General features: G+C 41.8%; 1 protein-coding gene across 12 annotated transcripts in view; it reads left to right on the forward strand.

Annotated features, from left to right (window-relative positions):
- Nucleotides 1–20,069, forward strand: part of KALRN (kalirin RhoGEF kinase) — a gene marked incomplete at both ends in the record, with an annotated part of 649,897 nt that overhangs the window by 476,262 nt on the left and 153,566 nt on the right. For 7 of the 12 annotated variants that reach the window (XM_084231959.1, XM_084231961.1, XM_084231960.1 and 4 more), the window contains one exon: nt 1,259–1,321. The exons of the other annotated variants lie outside the window; for them this stretch is intronic. In XM_084231959.1, coding sequence (XP_084088085.1) covers nt 1,259–1,321 — 63 coding nt within the window. Of the gene's footprint in view, nt 1–1,258; nt 1,322–20,069 lie in introns of those variants that run through there. 12 annotated transcript variants of the gene reach the window in all.

A 20,069-nucleotide genomic window follows, 5' to 3' on the forward strand; every position in this document is an offset into this window, starting at 1 on the left:
TACGGCAGATTAGCTAAGCATCCACCCACCACCCTCCCCACCATTAATGTAATGTGATTTAAAATTCCTAAGCTCCTTTTGCCCTGGAGAAGGTGAGCTCAGCAGGCACCCAGTACCTTCACCATGAGTTACTTCACAAAGGCATGTATGCAACTTTCTTCAGAATTTCACCTCCCTTCTGAAATCCTAAGTCTCACCAGTCTCCCTCATAGTTCAGGATAACTGCTATTTGAACTTGATGCTAAAGTGTTTCCTGAATATTAACAGTTTTTGACCATCTGGAGTTCTTACCAAGAGTTTCAGACTGTTTCTTATTTCTGTAGGGCAGCCTTTGACATTGTGAGCTGAGCCTCAGTCAAATGTGAGATCATATTCACATTTATCATGAGTTTTTTTCTTGGCTAAGAGTCATTCCTTTTTAAAATATTTCATTCCTCCATTAGCATTAAATGTGGATTTTCTTTGACCATGAAACAATGATCCCATCGGTTCAGATGCCCAGTAGAGGGTTGACCACTCTGAAACATGAAATCTGGTTCTCCAGCAGGCTCCCTTGCTCACTCGCACATTGATGGGCTCCGGCAGCCAGCCTTGCAGCCCACAGGCACCAGCTGCCCCCATTGGGAAATTCACAGATTACCACATGTTATAGACCCTGGAAACATTTGAAGTCAGCAATTGTAAATCTGTCACTGCCAAAGATCTGCTACATAATTGGATATATTTTTCTCAGTGACTTTTCCCCACTGAATATGACAGTAAGAGTTATCGGTAAGACATAGGGACCCTTAAAGAGTGGAAATAAGAAACCAAAACAAGGGTATGAAATTATCACTGATCACTGCCACTAGGATCTCCTGTTGAATGCATCCCTATTTATAGTGTTCTCACTCTGCTCCTTATATGCCTGGGACTGTGGAAAGCCACTACAGGACTGTTCTACAGGAAACTAATGCAAGGGAAAATCATGGATTTGAACCCTATAAAGTTAGAAAGCTGGCCAGTCAGCGATCCTCATCTAGATCCTGCTTGACTGCTTCTAAACTTCAGACCAAGGACTATCCTACATAGCACTCTGCTTCCTTTTCTCAAACAATGATTGTGTGTTTGCCAGGCTGCACTCTGTGCATTGGGTTGCTAGAGATACAGTAGGTTGCACTGATGATTTAACTCTGTTTTCTATGAAGGGCGATGGGATCTCATGCAGATTTTTGCAAAGTCATATGCAAATCACAGAGCCCAGCCCTTTTCTTAACAGGATGGCAACCTTGCTCCTCGGTGGCACCTGGGACCTGGAGATCCTTTCTCCACTTACGTTTAGCGCGCAGCCTGGGACTTGTCCCTGCAGCTCTCCGGGTTAGCCGTGCCGCCGTTGGGACCTCCCACCTGGATTCCCATCACCCACCTCTCTTGAAACTGCTCTGGCAGGGCTGCTGTGGGGTACAGCCTTTGCTCAGAGGCATCATGTTCCAAGTAAAATCTGCCTGCCCCGGGCCATGGGCTCACCCCTCCAGGTTCCCTGCTTCTCTACTGGGTACAATTCAAGGTTACTGAGCTTCTCTCCAAAGTATAAAATGGTGGGACAGTAGGGACCTGTGAGAGGCCCCATGGCCCAGTGTACTACCCACCCGGCTCCCTATATGAATACTAGGCACCCCCAGGCCCCCGCTGAACTACAGGTCGGCATTGTGAATGGACAGGCTCATGAGTGGGAGGTACTTGTCTCTGGAGTTTTTCTCCTGGTTGAACATTTCTAAAACCAGTGGCCCCCAAACTGGAAAAACCTATTGTTCTAATCTAACTTGCTTCCTCCACATCCTAAGAAAGAGGGAGGAAAAAGAACAGACAGGTCATGGATATGGTTATGGAAGATGAAAGTTAATTCTAGCTGTTCCCTAACATTGGCATTTCCCCCTCCAAATGTTCCATCTATGTTAGCCTACCCAAGTTTGTCACAATTTTCTAGCTCCTCCCTAACTTCACTCATTGCTTGGGTCTCTGGATCCAAGACCACCCTCCCAGCCTTCATTGGCTTTCAAATTACCCTGTGGGAGAAGAAATAAGTAAAAACAAACTGGCCACATATTGATAATCATTAAGGCCAGTTGGGTGTGTGGGTGCTCATTATACCCTTCTCGCCACTTTTGTATATGTTTGCAATTTTTCATAATAAAAAGTTTAAAAAATAAAAGTCCTCCATCTCCCAAGATACTCAAGAGAGAATCCCAAGGCCTAACAACAAATTTCATGGAAACCCCACACCAAGGCAAGAGGCAAAGATGATTCCATTACATATATATATATGTATATATGTATTCATTTTCTAATTTTTTTAAAGGGCCACTGCTTTATTTTCAATAGACTAAATCTTATTTCTAACAGTTCCCAAAGTTGGGCTTACTTCCCCCAGCTGGGTTATGGGGGAGGGCTGGGTAAAGGGTTCCTTAAAATCCTGAAAGTTTACACTTCAATGTATCTCACAATCTTTTTGTGAGGATGGGACTTGTTCAGTGTTCTGAACTTTGCCGAGGAAATGCGCTCGCGATTCAAAGTGTTGTTCTCTGGAATTGCACCTGGCTCAGGAAAGGACTGTCTTTGTACTTGAATTTACATCCAATGGAGAATCTTAACATGGGCATTTGCATGACTGAGAATTGCTGCTGTCTTTTTTCCATATGTCACTTTCTTGAATGTGTTCTAATAAAATGATTCTAAAGCAGGCTGTTGATATACAGTGATTTATAAATACTTTCTGTTGAGTGCTGAGGCCCTTAACTATCTGCCAAGAACCCACCCCATCTCAATCCCACTTTCTGGAAGGATCTGTCTAGCTGGGGACAGATGCAGTGAGGGCATGTCTAGCACGCCAGCAGCACCACCCCAGTTGCAGTCACTCGTAGGAGTCATGTCAACCCCAGCAATTTTGTCTTCTGGTTGCCTAGCAGCAGAATTTGTTTTCCAGAATAAAGATGGCCATATGTAGCAGATGAGTGTGGTGGGGGAAAGTGAAGGGAGCAGGACAGGAACAGAAGAGTGGGAGAGGAAGCAGGGTGGAAAAAGAGACAAAGGCAGCAGAAAATCAAGCCACCAAAGTTCAAATGCTTTCTTTTCAGTGATTCCTCTCAGCATGTTCCAATGATAGAGTGTTAAATTTTATTTACAAAATTGAACCTTTTGATATCAAGCCATAAGAAGTTACAAATCTCAAAATCTCATTTTGCAAATTGGAAGCAAATATATTTACTTGGGAGAAATTATGTATATATGTGTTTCCAAAGGCAGATATTTTAAGGAACACTTTTGATCCCACTTTCTACCCCCCTTTAACCTCAAACATTCCCATGAGCCAGTAACCAACACCTTAGGAAAGGAAGCATTGTTAGAACTCTTGTAAGGGAAAGGGAAGGAGAAGCAGATGAGGAGGCTTCCATTTACTGGACACCTTTTTCTCACCCCATGCTGGGAAGACACTTGATAGGCTTTATCTCCTCTAATCTTCAGTGTCCTGAGAGGCAGGCAGAGGAGGAGGCTGAAGACAAGAAAAATAAATGACTGTACAAAAATCACACTACTAGAAAATAGCAGATTTATGTTGCAAATTCAAATCTCTGATCCCCCAATCCAGACTTTTTCAAACCCCACAGCTGCCCAGTGGCAGCTTAGATCCTCACTTTAGTGAACGGTGCAATTTCATTGTGCCCATAGGGAAGGGTGGGTGGACCAGAGCCAGCAACCTGCTGTTGTGTGATTGGAGATCCCTGCCAGGCCAGGGTCTTCGCAACCCACATCCATAATATTATGGTCTCGTTGTGCAGAGCACTTGCTGATAAGGCTGAGATCACCTTTTCGTCTTCATAGGGATTTGCTCACTCAGCAAATACTTGAATGCTCCAAGTACTGGACATTATGAACTAGGTGGGTAAAAATAGTCCCTTTTCTCACAGAGCTTTTACTAGAGGAAACAGACATTAATCAGATAAAACATGATTAAATCTATAATTACAACTGGAAGGGACCTTGGAGATCATTGAGATCAACATATAAAGCTGAGACCCAGGTCTGCTTGTCCAAGATGATAAAGCAAATTAATGGCAGAATGAAGACCGGAACTCACAACTGATTTTTATTCTTAGTCTTATGGTCCCTTAGTTAGGGAGGGACCATAGACTGGTCTCTAACCCCAGCCAGCCATCTAAGCATGTTGATCCATCAGTACACTATTTTCATGCCTAGGAAAACCAGAGAGTGCATGTTGCAGTTACAATGAGAGCATACAGTGAACTGAACCAGCAAGGATGGCATTTCTCCTATCTCTCAGGTACCACAGTTGCTCATTTATTATTAGTTCAACAAATATTTATGGAGTTCCCAGTAGGTGGTGCCAGGCACAGTTCTCAGAACAGGGTACACAGCAGTGATCAAAACACATTGCCCTCATGGAGCATGCATTCCAGCAGGGGAGACACACTATAAACACAGTAAATAAGCAAGTAAAATAGTCGAAGATGATATATGAATCAAAAATAAGTCAAAAAAGGAAGATAAGGAGTACAAGTGGAGAGCTGATTAAAATATAGATTGCTGGGTCCGTTCCCAAGTCTATGCTTTGGTAGGCCTGGGGTAGCTCCAAGAATTTGCATTTGTAATAAATCGCAGGTAATGCTGATGTTCCACATCCACAGACCACACTGTGAGGGCCACTAGGTTAAGTTGTTTGCAGCTGGAAGATAACTGGTAAGATGAAGCTACCACCTGAGAAATGATGCATCTCTTCATAGGGGAAGCCACAGCCCCGACCACAAGCAGTGAGGAGTTAGGGCAAAGTCAGGTCATGAAAAGGTGGGGACAACAATTACTTCATTGCTTTTCTATCAGTGCTTTGCATTTTCATAGTATTTAATACTCTTACTAGTCCTTTTGCCTACTATCTCTCTTGACAAAGTTAGCCTGTTAGGTAGGCAGAGCAGGTATATTATTGCATTTTATAGATAAGAAAGCTTCAGCACAAGCAGTTGTCTGACCTCCCTTGTGCACCCCAGTTGCTGTATGCTACTCACTGCTTTCCCCATTTTGCTTGCTGTAGCTTTCCCCTGCACATCTATCCCTGAGTCATTAAAATCCAGGATACATAGTTGCTCTTTGCCTTTAGTTCTATTCAAAACCCCACTTGCTACAAATAGATTATCCATGTAGCAAGTACTAAGCCCTACATGAGTTTTTCCTGCCATACATTTCTCTTCTTCTATTACCGGGTATTGTACAGAGAAAATGTTAACTCATTTTAATATTAGCCTAAGCTAGAAATAATCATTATGAAAGCAAATATGGTGGGGGAAGAGCATACATAATGCTTTCCAAAGCAAATAGTAATGACATTTTGATTATATGTACCATTGCTTCCATTGCATTAGTAGAGATAATTGAAAGTTTTCTGTATCACTAGAGCACACAACAAAATGAAAGTGGATTTTGTTACATTTGATAACTGGTGAATCACATTCTTGGGTATTTAAGTATGCCAAAAACGAATCATGGACATAAAAGATAAAACCCTCCCTTCCAGTATTTGCCCTTCTGGTTATTTTTCTCCAGTCCTACACTGACTCATAGCAAGAGGGTTAGCTCTCCCAATGAATCTCACACCCAGTGACCCATGAGTTACAACCTACTCTCCTTCTCTTCAGCTCCAGTACTGCTTTTGACAATTCAGCAGTCCAAGGTTTTAGAAACGTAATTTCTAAAACTACCCTCCTCTGTCTCTCAATCCACTGACATTCTGATATCTTCCTCTGGTACTGCCATTTGAACCACTCCTTTCTTCAATATGCACTGCTTAAGCATTTACTGTGTACCCACGCCAGGATACAAAATAGGTTAGAAATAATCTTATCCTCACAGATATATGTGAGGATATATATATGTGAGATATATAATAGAATCACTTCGTGAGTTGTGTAGAAGAAATAACATTCAAGTATATTTTATAGGTGAACTATAAACCATGTGAACTTCTCCCTAGTTCATTCTCTGTACTCACGTTATACTCAAAGAAAGCTAGGTGATGAGTTGTTTGAGCTTAAACATAAATTAGGCATCATTAGGAAAGAAAATACAGCTGGAAGAAGAGAGGGGTGAGGATGGAGCACTACTGTGAGCACACATGGAGATGGCATCAGCAGCCCAGAGCATAACGGGAGAAGCAGAGAATCTAATATCTGCTGTGGACTTTCTACATGTGGACTATGACAAATGGAATATATGAAGGTCATAAAGTTTGGGTGATTAGAACTTCCATATAGATGAAAGATTCAGTGCAAATAGGTATTTGCTGAGCTTTAGACTCCAACATGTGCTATAAAAATCACTGTTCCCTAAAACAGAATTCATGCCCACTGCAACACAGGTACTGAGCATATAAGAAAATTAGCTGGGCTGTGAGGGATGGTTTGGGATGCAGAGGATTTCATTACTTGGGTCTGTATTAGAGGATCCATGAGAAAGATACAGGACATGATCCAGCCATGTGGGTGTGTGCTTGCATGTACACATGTTCACGGGCACAGGATGTGTGTTCAAGATCAGTAGAAAGGATTTTATGAGGATGTGAGCCCTTTAAATAAATTCCAAATTCATAATCCAAAAAGGAAGACAAGTTTAGGAAACCAAAATTACAGTAAAAAGTTAAGGATAAAATTAGTTCTGGTGACCAAGCGGCACAAGGAAGACACACCTTCCTCTTACATTGGGCCACCTGAATGTGTAGCAGCTTTCATTCCCTCAGCGACATAAAGGATCTGCCCAGATCCTGGCTCCCCTCTGCTTTAGGGAAGCCTTTATAAATAGTAGAATCCCCAGGCAGGACTCAGGGCACATAAACAGCGGGAGCTCAGATCTGAACATTTTCTCCTGCTCTGCAGGCTTGTCCTGGCCCTGGAGGGAATTTTTGCAGCACAGGTGCTGCTATATCCAGGTTTACCACCCATCAAGGATGCCAGTTGCCTGATAATGTAGCCAGGTCTGCTGTGGAAGGGTGTTGTCATGGAAAGTGGTAGCCACAGGGAGAATTTAGAGGACTCAGAAATAGCAGTGATCGAGGACAGAGTTTCTATGTATCTACCTTTAAATTTCTGGGATGGTGGATTAAGGAGTATTATTCCTTTTGTAAGGAGGTCTAGGGATTTAGTTGCCTGTCAGTGGTGGACTTTTGCCTAAGCATAGTGTGGAGGTCTCAGAGTTGGTTATGCAGAGTTTACCAGGTTGTTGTTATGACTTGCATCAGGGTAAAAGGAAGTAGTGGGGGTGGGGGAGGGAGTGGGGCTGTAATCATGTTGAAGTAGAAGTAGGATTTACTTATCATCAGGGTTGTCCTCTCACTCTGAGCATGACCATAAGTATGGCATTCTAGGTGTTGCTCTGGTATCCACAGATTCATGAAGACTTGCCTGGACATCTTGACCCTCAAAGGAGCAAGTTGGTGACAGATTGATTTCAGGTTGACGAAATTCTCAATGGAATTAGGAGGCATTGTACTTCCCACACTCTCCTACATTCTCACTTGCTATTAAAGATGCTCACATATTGCTTAATTTTTTGGTATTTCTGGGACTGTCCAACCAACAAACATGTTGGAGAACCATAGATACCAACCTTAAGACAGGCCATCACAAATGATGGAAGAACTCTCTGTCCCTGCTGCAGGCCACACAGACAGGCTTAGAGATGGAATGTCATTAGGGAGTCCATGCAGGGTTGAATTATTTGATTGGTTGGTGTTGCAGAATATAAATGGTGATTTCCAGCTCACTGGCACAGCACAAGTTTACTTGAGGAGCCAGCAAGTGCATTGCCTTCTAGATAAGGCCATCAACACAGCATTTCTAACTTCTAGGGAATGAATTATTGAGATATCAAGTGAAAAGTTAACCCAATGAGTATGATGTGTTACAAAGATGGTTGCTTAGATCCTTACCTCATGCCAATTGCCATTATGCCCTAAACCTCAAATTTAGGGCAAATCTTCTAAATGATTTCTCCTGGGTTTATTGTCCATAAAAAGATACACATGCAAGCAGGTGGTGGTAGGGTAGGGCAACAGCAGGTTGAGATAGAATAGCATCAGTAGTTGCATCGGGTACATTGGTCTCTTTGGCAAATGTACATGGGGGAGGAATCTCAAGATTTATGACCAAAGTAATGTGATTTCGTTCTAGGATCCCTTCAACTACCAGGTACATCCTTAGAGGCCAATGAAGGGTCAGTCATCCAATAACACACTACAATGGATATTGTTAATAATGGGCAATTCTCAATAAATATTAGATATCCATCATGTCACTTATTCAATAAATGTTTATTGAACACTTATTGCATGCCGGGCACTATTCTAGACAAGAATAATCACCAAAAACACCCAAACAGGAAAAAATTCCTGTCCTCGAGGAGCCAATCTTTTGGTGAGACTATGAATGCCAGATGATGATACATGCTATAGAGAAAAGTTTTGGCTGCAAAAGGATGTAGGGTGTGCAGGGATGAAGGGGTTCTGGTGACTGACATAATCAGGGAAGCAAAGCATGATGAAATTGCTCTCCAGGCAGGTAGTGGTGATGAGGCTGTAAGTGCTGATGGAGAGGGAGGGGTGGGTGAGGTTTCTGCTAGGGGCACACACAAAGTTTTAGAAATATTTTTATTACACGCCCTCCCCAAGAGTGAAGACTTGGGGAGAAGTGGTTTCTTCTCAGATTAGGAAGGAGCTCTTAGGTAAGGTCCCCCCCCACCCCGCTTCATGTCTCCAGTGGAACAAAGAAAGGGCCAGGAATATGCCCTAGAAGTCAAGTGTGACTCCCTCAACCTCCAGCTAGAATCAAAGGGAGCCTTTGTACTGCAGGCTAACCTATGCTAGAGAAACCTGGACTTCACTCACGGTAATGAGAACTTCCCCTAGGGTGTGACCAAACATCTCTCAAAGTTCACAGTTGAGATTCTTTTTTTTTGTTTAAGATTTATTTATTTATGCATACAAGAGCTGGGGTATAGGCCAGAGATGTGGGGGGGTGGGTGAGAGGATTCACCAGAGACAGAGAGGGGAGCAGAACAGGATGATACACTGAAATACACTGCTGAGGAGAGCAGCAGGTGAAACAGGAGAGGTCTGCTGCGCCATGTGAGTTGCTCCCTGGCCAGCCGGGGATCAAACTCATGCTGCAGAGGCTGTGGATTATTTCATGTTGCAGTGCTTAACCCTTTGCTCCACCAGGGAGGGCCGCACAGTTGAGATTCTTAAAAATAAATTAAGGTATGGTCCAAATATAAAATGAATCCAGGAACTAAGTTCATGCAATACGCAAGTCACAAATCTCTAGAAGCCCAGAGGGGCATTGCAGAGTCTATTTTTTTTTTTTTTTTTTTTTTGTCCTTAAAAAGTTGAAGATAGGAATTTCCTTTGGTTACGTCCCTTGATTCCCAGAGGACAGGGCTCTAATTCAGCTTGAGAAAGGCTCAGCAGCAACAGGAAGAGTAGTTTCCAACCACGTCAGCTTAGGCACAAACCCATTTCTAGCACAAAGGCAGAGAGAGTGTCCCAGTTCTCTTTGTCAGGAACAGAACAGGGCCCCAGGAGAACCAGTAAAAAGATGCAGGAATTCAAGCTGGAACCTTGAGATAATAATTCATATGGAGTCTGTTCCTTAAGCCCAAGATATGTTCAAACTAGAGATCAGGAAGATGGCCCAGTGGAGTGGCAGTTAGGGCTCAGTGCAGGAGCTCTATGATGCGAGCAGACAGGGTAAAGGAGAGTCCTGGAGCCCTCTGTGGCCTTTTCAGCCTTTGTTTGGGATTTTACCAGGTACGGCAGGCAGGGGTGCCAGGGGGGCTGGCAGGCCTCCCAGCCCCCGGCGAATCTTCACTCTTTCTGGTCTCTCTGGCGATCTCTCGTGGCCTCTGCTTCCCTGCTGGTTCTCTTCCGGTCTCTCCCTGGTCTCCTCCTGAGGGCGCTGTTTCCGCTATACCTCCCTTTTAAGCCCCATCTCAGCCTAGGTGAACCCCACCTACGTGAGCCCCCTCCTCCAGGTGCCCGCCATCAGGCATGCATTCAGGACCACAGGGATCCATCATCAATCCTAGTGGCTGGAGGGCACAAAAGCCTGACAATCATTTACCCTACACCCAGTCACAGTTGCAGTGTAAATGTAGCTCCACAGCTTCCGCTTCCCTAAACTCCTCTTAGGACTCATTTAAACTGAGGCAGCAGACTTCTGAGTTAAGGAGAAACTAGATCTTCTCTCAGCTGCATCAGTTTGCCTTCAAGAGACAAGTTTTTGAGGCTGAAATAAAATCAGAGTACTTGCATGCAATCACACAAACACCCTCCCTTGCATCACGTAATAGCCCCCATCAAATGCTAAGCCTTCTCTCTAGAGAGATATATTGCGAGACTAAGTCCAGAGAGTTGCCTGCCTATGGCTCTGTAGAAAATCAGTCTCAAGTGACATTGGTTAGCTCTCCGGAAAAGGGCTGCATGGGACAAGCTTGTTGCAGTTCAGGTTTTAGTTCAGAAGTCAGTAAACATAAAATAAGGCATCATGGCAAACAAAGTCATTCTCCGTGTGGCTCTGAGAAATCATTTGGTTATTTTCTGTTTTCTTGGATCAGCATGTGAGCTCAGCAAGGGGTTTCTGCCCATGCCTGGTCTGGGTCAGCTGTCTCCTGGCCTTGATAAACAGGCCTTTTGGACTTTCCCTGATAAATTGGGAAAGCAATTGAAAATTAACAAAGAAACTCCATAATAATCAGAAGAGCAAGCGGAGAGTGGAAGCCTGGGTACACAGCCAGGTGTGGGAAACTCATGTGGTTAAGTTACTGGCAATTCAAAGAATCCTGATAAATGCCAACATTTTCCTTAACACATTTTATTAGCCACGTATTTAGTTTGTATGTGTACCACTTGACTTTCGGGGGCTCTGTAAATCATTTCAAATTAAGAATGGCAAGTGCAACAATTGAAAAGGAAAAGCACCTGAACCAGGAGAATAAATCCAACAGAGCACATGTCCCCAAATATGAAGCAATTGTTATGAGATGTTGCATTTGAGAAATGTTTCCCGTTTGGTTTGCTTCACTGTGGTGGTTGCTGATAAGAAGGACTGAAGTTACAAAGAGTTGATTGAAAATGCACTTCCCTCTGCGATGACCCACCCCCATGCCCATCATTCTCATTAAGCTTTTCTGAAGCCCCGGAAATAAAAATGTGAGAATTGATGTGTTGTGAGTCAACCCAAGAACGGTCAACAGTGGGTTCAGAGGCCAATCCTCTGGTAGCTGGTGAAGCTGACCTTCAGCTTGATTATAACTGAGCTTTAAGCCTTCCAGAAGTACGCAGGAGGAATGTAAAAGGTGGTCCTCGACTACAAGGATTGCATTGTCCAGTTGGAAAGAGGAAATATAAATACTCAAAAAGCAACAATCACACAATAGGCTAGGAATAGCTTTTAACATTAGACTGAGAGATCCAAAAACTGGAATGATCTAGCTTCTTCCTTTGTGTCTCTATCCAACACCAAGGATGAGTCCATGGCATGAATGGCAGTAATCTTCAGCTTGTTTTTAAAAACTGAGAAATGGGGCCTCCCCGGTGGCGCAGCGGTTGAGCGCTGGGTTGCGAAGCTGCCCGCGGCCTCTGCGGCGCCGGTTCCATCCCCGGCTGCTCCCCGGCCACCAGAGGAGGGTCCCGCTTGGCGCGCAGACCTCTCCTGCCGCCCGCTGCTCCCCTCAGCAGTGTACTTCGGCCCTTCTGCCTGCTCTGCTCCCCGCTCTGGCTCTGGTGAATTCTCTCACCCTCCCGTACTTCTGACTGTACCCACCCAGTGCATGTATAAACAAAACAAACAAACAAATAAATAAAAACATTCCTCTATAAAAAAAAATAAATAAATAAATAATAAAAACTGAGAAATGGAGAGAGAGCATAGTGGACTATGGTGGTGGACTATGGGTGATTTAGTGGTGGGTGTGGTATCATAACAACACCTGAAGGGGGAGATCCTATACTTCTAACCCACAAACAGTGATGCAAATCAATGTTGCCTCAAATGTTGATACATACATACATACATGAATAAATAAATAATAAAATGAATTATAGTAGTCATGGCAGTACTAGTAACAACAACAAAATCCAGTAAGTCTGCCCAAATTACATTAAATCTATTTATATTTACATTTGTCTTAGAATGACCCCATTTTATCTCTCCCTTCTTAAATGTTATTGTCCTGCTGTTCTCTCAAGTGCTCCTGTACTCCTCCCAATGCTCATCCCTAAGACAATTCCATCCAAAGAAGAAGAAGAAAGCAGATGTACCTGTCAGGATAAGCTAGGTTATGCTGTGGTAACAGACAACTCTAAAAATATAGGTGCCTTAAAACAAAGATTTATTTCTTGCTAACACTACATGTTCATTAAGGATAGGCAGGGAGTCTTGCTCATCTTAGGGGGTAAGGAACTCAGCCTGATGGACCAGTTTCTAAAGTTGCCAATTATCCTCCCAGAGAGAAGGAGAATTCTGCAGCATCATAACCCATAATTAAATGATCTAAACTGGAGATAACTTACTTAATGGTCACAACTAATCACATAAATCTACTCAGTCAACAGAAGCCTGAAAAGCAATTGAGTTGTGTGTCCAAAAGGCAGATCCAGAAATATTTGGTAAACACCAGAATGACATTAGCAGTTAATTAATATCAAGTCATATTTGCAAATAATTTGTATTTTGACACTAACTTGATTAGTAACATTTTGGCTCTAACATTTTAGTTCATATTTTGGATCTATTTAACAACTATGTGTGTCTGTGTATATGTGAATTTCAAGAATATATATTGAATTAATGTTATTCATGTTTAATTCATTGTTTTCTTTCTGTTACCCCCACTAACTAATTTCTACCAGGTCCTGCCCATGACTATACATGTTGGGTCAGTGCTAATGTCAATGTCCAGTCAGAGTATAAAGATGAGAAGGCTTCTTGTTCCTGACACCTTTTTCAATCTTAGGGAACCAGTTTTTGAGAGTACAGTGTCCTGATGAATCTAGTGAGACATGAGTCCTTCCATTCTTTAGCATTTAGTTCATTACTTCAGATAGCATCTGGAATCAGATTTTGCATAGTAGGTACACAGTAGAGATATGAACTCATTAAATCCTGTATTGTAGAGTACTGACTAGTATTTGGAAGGATGTTTTACTTAAGTGTAAGAACGTAATCCATATTTTCAATAGACAATTTAGAAACTTTACTATTCATAAATCCTTAAAGGGCAAATTGAACCTCAAAGGGAGCAATAAGATGCAAAAAAAAGGCATTGTAAGAAAAAGAAACAGTAAACATTTGGGTTAATATAATCTAATGTCAAGTACAAATAATAAGAATAAAAAGAATAAAAACCATTGGAAACAAAATGGAGTGTTCTGAGGGTAAGAAAGCTCAGATAGATCCTTGCTAGACTTGAGAATAGGATAGAAGTGAGAATTAACTTAGGCCTTGTTAAAAATATATAAATTTGGGCCTCCCCGTGGCGCAGCGGTTGAGCGCTGAGTTGCGAAGCTGCCCGCAGCCTCTGCAGCGCAGGTTCAATCCCCGGCTGCAGGGCTAGGGTCCCACATGGCGCGCAGACCTATCCTGCCGCCCGCTGCTCCCCTCCTCAGTGTACTTCGGTCCTGCTGCCTGTTCTGCTCCCTGCTCTGGCTCTGGTGAATTCTCTCACCCTCCCATGCTTCTGACTGTACCCAGTGCTTGTATAATAAATAAATAAATCTTAAATATATATATATGTATAAATTTGTAAGGATGATATGAGGATAGCCATCTAAAGAACAGCAATAGTTGCAGCAACATGGATGGAGCTGGAAGGGATCATGCTCCGCGAAATAAGCCAGAAAGAAAAATGAAAATACCGGATGGTCTCACTCATAGCAGGGATTTAGAAAACCTAAATAAGGGACCAGGAAAAAGACAAATTATAATAAAGTAAAAATCAAAATCAACAAGCAACTATAAACCAGAGACACACTATGGGGGGCATGGAGGAGGGAGTAGGATCAAAACACGGGGGGTGGGAATTATATGGGGATTATAACCAAGATGAAAATGCATACATTGTGCAAAAATGAAAAATGATGTAAAAAATATATAAAATAAAATTTAAAAATAAATAAAGAATAGCAAAGAATATATAACTTCAGTACTGTTATAGGAAAGAACAAAGCAATCTTGATCAATCCAAGAGAGCAAAGGAAAAAAGATGCACAGAGAATTTGTGGCAGACAGAAAATGCAAACAACAACAAAAATCAGAAAGAAGTTCAAGTTAATGTTACTCACCATAAATGCAAAGGGATGTAGTGCATTAATTTAAATAAAAACACTTTCCAAATGGACCTTTTAATCAGAAGGCAAGTATACGCTGCGAGAGAGATACAGGTCTAAAACAGTGAATCTGAAAATAAAGGAATGGAAAAAGACACACCAACTAAATATTAACAGATAGAAATATTAGTGTCTGATAAATGTAATTATTTCTGGCTCTCTTGTTCTTTACACTTTTATTATGAAGTGTGTTTATTACTCCAGCAAAGCAAGGCTATTATAAAATTGCTACTGAGAATTGGGGTGCTGCCATACCAAAATTGTTTCAAAAGAAAGAAAACGATATCAGAAGAAAATATGTGGTATTGCTTTGGAGATAAACTGGGGATGGAGAAAAGTGCTCTAAGAAGCTAGAAAAATGGAGACCTATGTTGTGTGAGACATTTAGAAAACTGTCATTTGCAATAGTTTGGAAGGCAGCTGATATATCTAATGAATTTAAAAATGAAAGTGAAAAACTGGGGGAATTTAAAAAGAGAAAAAGAAGTAATTGGATATTTAAACAAATGCAATAGCAATGACGTGCATAGTTTGTAACACGTGTAAATGTGAGCTATATGCACTACCAGCATCATGGGAAGGGAAAATGGAAATGTACTGTTGTGAGGTTCTTCTCCCATCATGAAGTGGTATGATACCGCCTAAAGGTAGACCGATCACTTAAATAAGGACCATAAATTCTAACACCACTACTAAAATAACAGATTTACAGTCTATAATCTGCCTTAACCTGCTTGGTCTACCATAACAAAATACCACGGTTTGGGCACCAACTCATTTATTTTCTCACAGTTCTAGAGGCCCATGATTCAGGTGGTGGCAAATTTGTTTTCTGGTGAGAGCTCTCTTCCTGACGTGCTCCCTATGCCCTCACGCAGCCTTTCCTCTGCATCACATGAAGGAAGATTGGCTGTCCATTCTACTTCTTGTAAGAACCCCAGTTCTACTGGATTAGAGGTATCTCTTACGACCTGAGTTAACCCTAATTACCTCCTTAAAGACCCTATCTCCATATTCAATCACATTGTGAGTTAGGAGGTCAACGTATGAAATTGGAACAGACACAATTCAGCCCGTAATATAAACCAACAAAGGCAATAAAATGGAATCATAAGACATTCTCAGAAGAAGGCAGTCCAGAAGAAAGCAGAAAAGCAGAATAAAGAACTGAAGAGAATCATAGAAAACAAATCAAGAAAATAAACTAAAACCCAATCATAATCATGATAAATAATATAAACATGCTAATTAAACAACAAAGACTGTCAGATTGTATGTTTTGAAAAGATCAAAATATATGCTGCCTCTAAGAAATGCATTTTAAATACAAATATACAAATGGGATGGATGGATAGACAGAAAGATAGATAAAGCTATATCATCCTAACACTTTTTTTTTAATTTTTGAGTTAGTATATTAATTACCAAAAAAAGTATATTAATGAAGTACATTTGCTTCATTAAATGGCAGAAAATGTAAGGTTACTGGATACATATACAGAAACCTAGATTATGTTCTCTTAGGAAGACTCCCTGAAGGAGATAAACCTGTGAATTTAGAGTGGGAGAGAATTGGTTGGCAGAGAAAAAGAGGAATGGAAAGTATTTTTCATGCATCTGGAATGGTCAGTTAAGGTTAAGAACTAGGACCAGCAGAGCCCAAAGAAACATAGGATGAAAAAGGCTCCCAAGGTTTGAACTTGTGGTACTGGACACTGGGCAGGTCAGGTGAAAACAGGCTGGAGAAGTTGTCTAGACTTAGACTTCCTGTGCAGGAGAGACTCTGGGGACCGATATCCACAGGAGGGTGGTTTCCAGGGCAGGTGGTGCATTTATAGGCTGCACTATTAAAGTTCATCAGAGAACACAGAGCTTGCTAGCTAGCGAAGACAAGTGCATGCAAGTATATGTTGGGCACGCAACGTGACTGCTGACTGTGTCATCTTCCAGAGGACAGGAACCTCACAGAAGTCTGGGGCTTGAGGAAACTTGGAAATAAAGTGCTTTCACTCAGGATAAAGACTAGAAAGGAGATGACTGGTAGAGGTACTGGACTGATTTTTGGGTTAAAACTTAGTTGATTGGTATTCATCACTATTTAATGGGTCTGAAATTCAAGCCTAGGCTAATTATCCTATCATGGCACTTTTCCTGCAATTTTTGTAGCTGCTGCCAGGGAACTATTTGGGCCTTTTAACAAGTGGGAAAGCATTAAAAAGAGTCTCCTCAGGAATGTAAATTTTTTTTAAAAAACTACATGATTGTGCAGTCAGTTAGGCAAATAGCGGACTGTTTCATATAAAGAAAAGTTTTCTAACACTATAAACTTGAAAACATCCTTGTAGATATTAAGCTCATGAACGTTAATATATTTAATATGAAGCAAATTTGAAGGGTGTATATTTTTTTTTTTAGATTTATTTTTATTTATTTATTTATTTTATTTATACAAGCACTGGGTACAGTCAGAAGTGCAGGAGGGTGAGAGAATTCACCAGAGCCAGAGCGGGGAGCAGAGCAGGCAGAAGGACCGAAGTACACTGCTGAGGGGAGCAGCGGGCGGCAGGAGAGGTCTGCGCGCCATGTGGAACCCTCCTCTGGAGGCCGGGGAGCAACCGGGGATCGAACCGGCGCGGCAGAGGCTGCGGGCAGCTTCGCAACCCAGCGCTCAACCGCTGCGCCACGGGGGAGGCCCGAAGGGTGTATATTTTAAACAGATATTCTCTCTGAATCTAAGTCATCATCAGTCACTCCTAATTGTCCTATGTTTACTTCTTATGCTGATTCACAGATTTTTAATAATCTTTTCTTTTAGGCAGAGCCCTTCTGGGCTCTGCTTGTACCAGCATTATGTAAGTTATCTAAGAATACTGTGACATGAACTGTGTGAAAACACCCCTTCACTCTGCCTTGGTCATTTGAAATTTGATCAGAGATCTCAGCTCTGCTGTCTGCTAGGCTCTCAGAATTAGTTCTGTAGTATTTCACTCGCTCTCTGCCTTCTCTTGTCAAAGAGATATGGTTCTTTAACCCAACTTACTTTTTAAATTATTTTGATTGAAGTAACCTCAGTTTGTAACACTGTATATGATTTAAGGGCATAGGGCTACTCTCTCCAGATATGCATTACCATCCCACCCCCAATAGCTAAGCACCAAAGGCCATTGGGTCCCCTTCCCCCTGGGCTCTTTACTCCCCAGACTTCCTCCTCTGGTAACCTCAGCTCTGCAGTCAGATTTCCAGAGTTTGTTTGGGCTTAGTTTTGTCTGTTCGTCTGCTTTGTTCTTTATATTCCACGTATGAGTGAAACCATCTGGTATTTGTTTTTCTCTTTCTGACTTATTTTGCTTAGCATAACCCCTTCCATATCTGCCCATGTTGTCATAAATGGCAAGATTTCATCTTTTCTTATGACTGAGTAGCATTCTATTGTGTATATATACCACATCTTCTTAATCCACTCATCTGTCATTAGACACTTAGATTGTTTCTGTAACTAACTTGGCTCTTGTAATAATGGTGCTGCAGTGAATACACAAGTGTATATGACTCTTTGAATTAGTGTTTCTGTATTCTTCCAGTAGATACCCAGGAGTGGAATTCCTGGATCATGGAGTAGATCTATTTTTAATGTTCTGAGAAAACTCCATACTATTTTCTATAGGGGTTGGACTTGTCTACTTTCCCACCAACAGTATATGAAGGTTCCTTTTTCTCCAAACCCTCTACAACACTTGTTTCTGGTCTTTTTGATATGGGCCATTCTCAAACTTCTTTTGAGTTTACTTTTCTCTTCTGATCAGAATTTTAAAAAATGTGGAGATTAAGAAAACATTTCCAGGGCCTCCCCTGGTGGTGCAGCGGTTGAGTGCTGGGCTGTGAGGGTTCCCCAGCCACCGGTGAGGGTCCCACAAAAAAAAAGAATTTCCAAACTTCCTCCTCTCTAACTTATTAAGATCATGTCATCTTTATCAGTTAAGATTAGAAGACTTTGGCTATGTACAAAAGCTACAAGTTACACTGGCTTAAATAAGATGGAAGTTTATTTTTCTTGCACATAGCAGACACCTGAAGATAAGTAGTGTAAGACTGATGGAGAGGACCCACAAAATCATTAAGTACCCAAGCTCCTTCTAGCTTGTTCCTCCACCATTCCTGCAGTTGGATCTAAATCAGAGTCCAAGATGGCAGGTGGTTCAGGGAGCAGGTTGGACAAAGGAGAATTGTCATCTTTCTCACCTTAAGGAAACTAGTTACAACTCTCAGCCTTATAGCTCATTGTCCAAAGCTTGATAACATGGCTACTTTAGCTGCAAGGGAACCTGGGGAATATAGTTTTTTACTGGGTGGTAATGTGCCCTCCTCATCCTCTCCCACCACCACCACCTCCATGAGCCTTTTATTAATAAACAACGGCAGAATGTTCTTTAGGAGACACCTAGAAGTCTTTCTCTTATCTGAAAAATAACTAGTGCCAATCCATTGTACATCTCTCTAATTAACTCCCTCCTCCACGTTTTGTGCTTATTTTGTTCAGAAACATATTAAAATAATACTCTTATTTATTTCCAAAAGAAGTTTAGAGGGTTTAATTAAAGCAATAAGAAAGGTGTGAAATTTAAAAATTAAACGTGAGAGTCCACGTGATGTAAGCAGGGATGTGGAAGTTTTTTTAAATGTGATGCAACAGAGTATATAACACTTTCCTTCTGCTTCAGCAAATTCAAATGATGATAATTGAAAATCCTTTCTGTCTAAGAACTTTTTTTTTCCTAAAGATTTATTTTTTATTTATACAATAGCTGGGGCACAGGCCAGAGGCACAGGAGGGTGAGAGGATTCACCAGAGACAGAGTGGGGAGCAGAACAGGCAGACTGATGAAATACACTGCTGAGGGGAGCAGCGGGCGAGACAGGAGAGGTCTGTCATGCCATGTGGGAATCTTCCTGGCCGGCTGGGAATCAAACCCGCACTGCAGAGGCTGCAGACATCTTCACAGCGCTGCACTCAACCCACTGCGCCACCAGGGAGGCCCTGTCTAAGAACTTTTAAAAATCTCGCAGACTCTACTGTTAAGGCACTTTCAATCCATATAAAGACAAAGAAATGGAGACAAATACTCAAGACAAGATGTGCTATGATAGCGGTACAAAGAGCATTCTACTAGAAAGGCAGGGAAGAAATTACTAGAACTGCTGCTGGTGATGGCAGGGTTACGAGCTGCTTGTGGAGGGGTGCATGGGTGAGGCTGCATTGAGCTGGACTTAAATATGGAAAAGGATTTCCAGAAGACAAAAGGGGTGTGGTTGGGAGAGGGAGGTAGGACCCATTTCAGACTGAGAAAGCCACATAAGTAAAAGTGAGAGAGTTGGGAAAATACTGGTATGTTTGGAGGAGGGATGACTTGGCGCTCAGGGTCCATCTTGGTAACAGTTGAGATGGAAAGAATGAGGTGTTGAATCAGAGAGGCTTTAAATTATATACACAGGGATTTGGATCTGGTGTTCTAGGCAATGGAGGAATAAAAGCAAGAAGTTAAGGGTGTTCATATGTTATGACCTCTCTTTTCGCATAAAGTAGTGAGTAAGCTACTATTGTTGGTTTGTTGGTTCAAAAGATATGTAAAGGGTTTAGAAGAGAATAATA

The sequence above is a fragment of the Talpa europaea genome (assembly GCF_964194135.1).
Source record: "Talpa europaea genome assembly, chromosome: 4".
In the NCBI taxonomy this organism is placed as follows: Eukaryota; Metazoa; Chordata; class Mammalia; order Eulipotyphla; family Talpidae; genus Talpa; species Talpa europaea.